This window comes from Poecilia reticulata, linkage group LG11 (genome assembly GCF_000633615.1).
Source record: "Poecilia reticulata strain Guanapo linkage group LG11, Guppy_female_1.0+MT, whole genome shotgun sequence".
Lineage (NCBI taxonomy): Eukaryota > Metazoa > Chordata > Actinopteri > Cyprinodontiformes > Poeciliidae > Poecilia > Poecilia reticulata.
In genome coordinates, this window is record NC_024341.1 from 1,202,360 (window position 1) to 1,207,169 (window position 4,810).

The following is a 4,810-nucleotide window of genomic DNA, read 5'->3' on the forward strand; positions in this document are numbered from 1 at the left end:
CAAATCCGAGGCCATGGTCTTGAGCCGGAAAAGGGTAGAGTGCCTTCTCCGGTTCAGGGGGGTCGTCCTGCCTCAAGTGGAGGAGTTTAAGTATCTAAGGATCTTGTTCACGAATGAGGGAAGAAGGGAGCTCAGAGTGTTTTATGATGTTACTGGAATCATTCTTGGGGTTTTCTTACACTAATTATTAAGAATTAAAGATGGTATTTTAATGTTGCACTGATTGTTGTAGTTGTAGGTTTAATACAGAGGAGCTGAAATCTGAAAAATAGATTTTTCAGAAATAGATCTATGAAAAATAGAAATTAAGACACTAATATAGATTATAGTATTTAGAAATAGTATAAAAGGATTTAAGTTTTTCTCCAGATTAAACTCTTCCTAGTTCTTTAGTACAGTAACAATGAAAAATTTTTATGTTGACTGTGTTTCTATGACTTTGTGCTTCTGTGTTTTTATAACATAAGCTCTTTGAAATGCCTTGTTGTTGATTGATTGATTCTAAAACGTAAATATGGAACTCTTGGAGATTTGGAGGGAAATCTGAAGAAACTTTGCTCAGTGAAGTAATGGCCCCTGACCTCTGACCTGTGTTTCAGGTGCATCTCTGGTGCTGCTGGTTTCTGCTCCGACTGGTTCTGCAGGTGAGTTCAGGACAGTCAGACAATCTGATGTAGATCAGCCTGTCCCTCTGTCCCTCCTTCTGTCCCCAGTGTCTCTGAGGGTGAGTCCAGACTTGCAGCAATTCTTCAGCGACCAGTCGGTGAATCTCAGCTGTGAGGACCCGTTAGACTCTGACGGTTTGGTGGTGAAGAAGATGACAGGAGGTCCATCAGCATCCTGTGGAGCTGACTTTGGGAGATTGTCTCCTTTCTGTTTACTGAATGAATACAAGAACTTCTCTGGGTCCTACTGGTGTGAGACCAGCACCGGAGACGGAAGCGACCTGATTAACATCATCGTCTCAGGTACAGAACCTTGGCCTCCTTCTGAACTCGGATTAACAGGAATTATCCAAGTGGGCTGGCGATGGTTAGGATTAGCGGTAGAAATGTGCGATAAACAGTATATGGTATAACCGGTAGAAACGATAATAGATCTGTAGTCTACCGCCCAACCACGGCAATGCTTGTTGATGACATAACCGGCAGGCATCAAAACAAAGGAAGCGGGAAGCAGCGTGGTTGAAGCAAGGGAAGGGCTGTTAAAGAAGCAAGAACAAAAAAACATCAATTATCTGGAGCTGGTTCGGGTTTAACCTCCCTCAGTCTTACTATGCTCAGAAGGAGTGCTGCAGACAGTGGGGAAACTGTCTGTGCACAAGAAACGCAAACAGGAACGGATCTGCACACACGTCCCACGGGATCCTCTGGGTTTCTAATAACATCTTAGTGTTAGGGCACCAAACGGGCTGGGACTGCTTCTGCTCATAGCATCAGACTGTAGCCATGGTAACAACAATCAAACTATGAAGATTATTGTTTGCAATTTTACAAAGTAAGCTTGCCAGTTAAAGCTTAAATTTAAAAGTTAAACTATTAAAATATTTTTATTCATCTCTACCAAAACCATTAAATCATTTAGCATTCCCAGTAAACATGTTAAAATTCAAGACCCTGAAGGTCTGGGATCTTAAGCAGCTGCTTAGTTTGCTTTGCCTTGGGCCGGCTTTGTCATCTAAGGATCTTGTCCTTAGATGACAAGATCCTTAGATCAAAAAACATCACCTGTCAGTCACTGACACTATGAGCAACATTAATCAGTCCATATCAGTAGCAAAAGTAAAGTATGAATCCAAACGACGACGCCAGAAAGCTGAGAGCTAAAGCAGAAAGTCCTGAGTAACAAACCTCTGTCCTGCCTGGTTCTTCCTCTGTTTCTTCACCAGACATGCAGGTTCAGATCAAACGGCTTACAGCAGCTTTTGAGGTTACATTGCTTTATTTTCCTAACTGCAAACTGTTTTAGCTTTTATGGTTGTCAAATATTATTTACACAGCATTTAAAACATCAGCAGTAACGATTTTCTGCATAGACTGACAGCTAACGACTCAGTTCAGGCAATAGAGTTCAGTTTTCTAGTTAAACACAGAGCAGGCAGAGAGCCGATGATGAAAGCTTCAATGAAGAAATGACTACACTTACAGACTCAGAGGTGAGGCAATAAACACAAGAAGCAGACAAGTAAAACAGAGGAACCAGTGAGACCAGGTCATATACTGGGAGAGAATGCTGGAGCAGCAGAGCAGAGCTGATTGGCTAACAGGCTGCAGCTGTGAGGGGAGGAGCAGCAGGCAGACTGAGAGAGAGGCACCAATAAACCAAACTACAAACCCAGAAAACCCAAAACAACCCAACATCCTAACAACGAGTTAGTTATCTGATATGTTATGAATGAACACATTTATATTGTTGCTGTTAATATAATTGATAACTGAAGGGTTTATTTCTCATTAGAATTTCAACTGGTCAATTGATCCAGTTTGTCCTTTTCCTCCACCATCCGACTTCAGCTTCACTGTTTCTTTTCCTCAGATAAACATCTGATCCTGCAGATCCCTGCACTTCCTGTAGAAACAGGAAGTGATGTCACTCTGAACTGCACAGGGAAGAACCAACGCGCCGTCGCTGCGTACTTCTTCTTCAACGGGAATCTGATTGGTTCTGATCTCAGAGAGAACCTTGTCCTCCAGAACCTCCAACCATCTGATGAAGGTTCCTACAGGTGCTCTACTGATGAGTTTGGGTCATCCCTTCAGAGCCTGCTGAGGGTCAGAGGTCAGGATGATGACAATACGTCCGGACTAATCTACAGGCACCGTAGATGAGTCCGACTGACTGGTTGGTGTCTGCTGCAGGTCGTCCTCCTCCGACTGCCTTCAGAACCACCAGAGGCTCGTCCAGCTGTGGTCCTCCAGTCCAGATCAGCCCTCCTCCTCCTCCTCCTCCTCATCCTGTCAGCTCTATCAACTTCATCCCTCTGGTGGCTGCTGGGGCCTTTCTGGCCCCTCTGGCTCTGCTGGTTCTGGTTCTGGGCCTGGGTCTGTGGCTGTGGAGGAAACAATCAGGTAGGAGATCCTTCTGGGTCCAGCAGGTGATCCGGTCCACTTAACCCGGTTCCAGCTGGTTCATGAAGGGACAATCCTGACTGATGAAGCTCCAGTAGAGTCCAGAACCTGGTTCGGTTGACCCACTGCTTGTCCCCTCAATTCTTTGTTGTCTCTGCAGGAAGGAACCATTCTTCTTCTTCTGCTGCTCCTGATGTGACCTACGCTAAGGTCACATTCAGGAAATCAGCCAATCGGATTCCGTCCCAGTGGACAAGTGTCCGTCCCCATGATGACGACAAGAGCTTTGGCTTTCCGCAGTATTGTGACCCAATCACAAGCTAGTGCTGGTTTTAGCAGCCAATCAGGATGAAGAAGGAAAGCAGTTTGGGTCAACGATCTGAAACCATTTCCTGAGTTTGGACTCAGACTGACGGGTTGTGTAAAATGGGTCGGAGCGGTTCTGATGATAAAATGTTTCCTGCTGATTTGGTTAAATTTCTCCTTTTTGTTCTTGTTTTGCTTCTTTAATATTTTATTGTTTTATTTCTTACATTTGATCAGTTTTTTTGTTCATTTATCTGAAACTTGTTGCAGATCAATAATTGTAGCTTTCAGCCATAAATAAAAATGTTTGAACTCTGGTTCTGGTTCTAAAGTTAACGTCAGAGTCTGAGTCCTTCTTCATCGGTAGTGATGGGTAAATGAGGCGTCATGAGGCGTTTCGACTCATAGCAACACTGTATTGATACTGTGTCGATACTGTGTCACTCAATACTGACACCTGCTGGACGTTAAAAATTCCTACAGGCAGCGTAGTGATTTGATGACATAGTCTATACATTAAGATTTAAGTCTTTGTATTTTATTGAATATTATATATTGTATTATGTCATATCTTTAGTTACATTTAAAATATATTTGATTTACAGTCAATAAAGAATGTGAAGAACATGAACCATCCATCCATCCATTTTCTTACACCCTTGTCCCTTAGTGGGGTCGGGAGGGTTGCTGGTGTCTATCTCCAGCTAACGTACCGGGTGAGAGGCGGGGTCATCCTGGACAGGTCGCCAGTCTGTCGCAGGGCAACACAGAGACACACAGGACACACAACCATGCACACACACACATACTCACACCTAGGAACATGAACCATAAAGTGAAAGTGTTTGGAATGAGGATGCATGGACAGTTTTTCCCCCACATATTTTTATTTAAAAAACGTTTTTACAACCTTTTGAAATTAAGCCTGTTACGGTTTTTGACAAAACTTCTGCTGTAGAAAAAAATGTAGTAAACACTACATTTACAGCGAACCCTTGTTTTTCTTAGGGGTTGCGTTACGAAAATAACCCGTGATAGGCAAAATCCGTGAAGTTGTTACCTTTATTTGTACCGTTATTACACAGCATAAATAAATACTCTACACTGAAACCAAAGAACAAAACCTGTTTTCAGGTCAGTGGATGTGGTGTGCATCAATCGGGCCTTAATATGATCCGCAGTCATGTCATTAAAGCGTCTCCTCCAAGCTGCCCCACCAGATTCACAGCTGGATCTACGGCAGAGCGCCGGATCTCATCAAACGAACCTCCTATATGCCCAGAAAAGCCCGCCTGCCCAAATTTGCATCCCCTGTCGCGGGAGCGCGCATCGCTCTAAGCTCTCGCATATTGACGAGAAAACGGAGAAAAATATGACCGAAGAGGACATTTTAAAGATATTTGTAACATTATCACGTTTCTTAACCATGTAATCCC

The 4,810-nt window shown here is 43.5% G+C and overlaps 1 protein-coding gene across 4 annotated transcripts in view; it reads left to right on the forward strand.

Annotated features, from left to right (window-relative positions):
• Positions 1–3,710, forward strand: part of LOC103471945 (low affinity immunoglobulin gamma Fc region receptor II-a-like) — a 9,430-nt gene extending 5,720 nt beyond the window's left edge. For 2 of the 4 annotated variants that reach the window (XM_008421241.1, XM_008421242.1), the window contains 5 exons: positions 600–644; positions 714–968; positions 2,536–2,778; positions 2,859–3,068; positions 3,229–3,710. In XM_008421241.1, coding sequence (XP_008419463.1) covers positions 600–644; positions 714–968; positions 2,536–2,778; positions 2,859–3,068; positions 3,229–3,392 — 917 coding nt within the window. In that variant the 3' untranslated portion in view covers positions 3,393–3,710. Of the gene's footprint in view, positions 1–599; positions 969–1,892; positions 1,930–2,147; positions 2,372–2,535; positions 2,779–2,858; positions 3,069–3,228 lie in introns of those variants that run through there. The other 2 variants (XM_008421244.1, XM_008421240.1) reach the window with 2 other exon arrangements.
• The last annotated feature ends 1,100 nt before the right edge of the window (positions 3,711–4,810 follow it).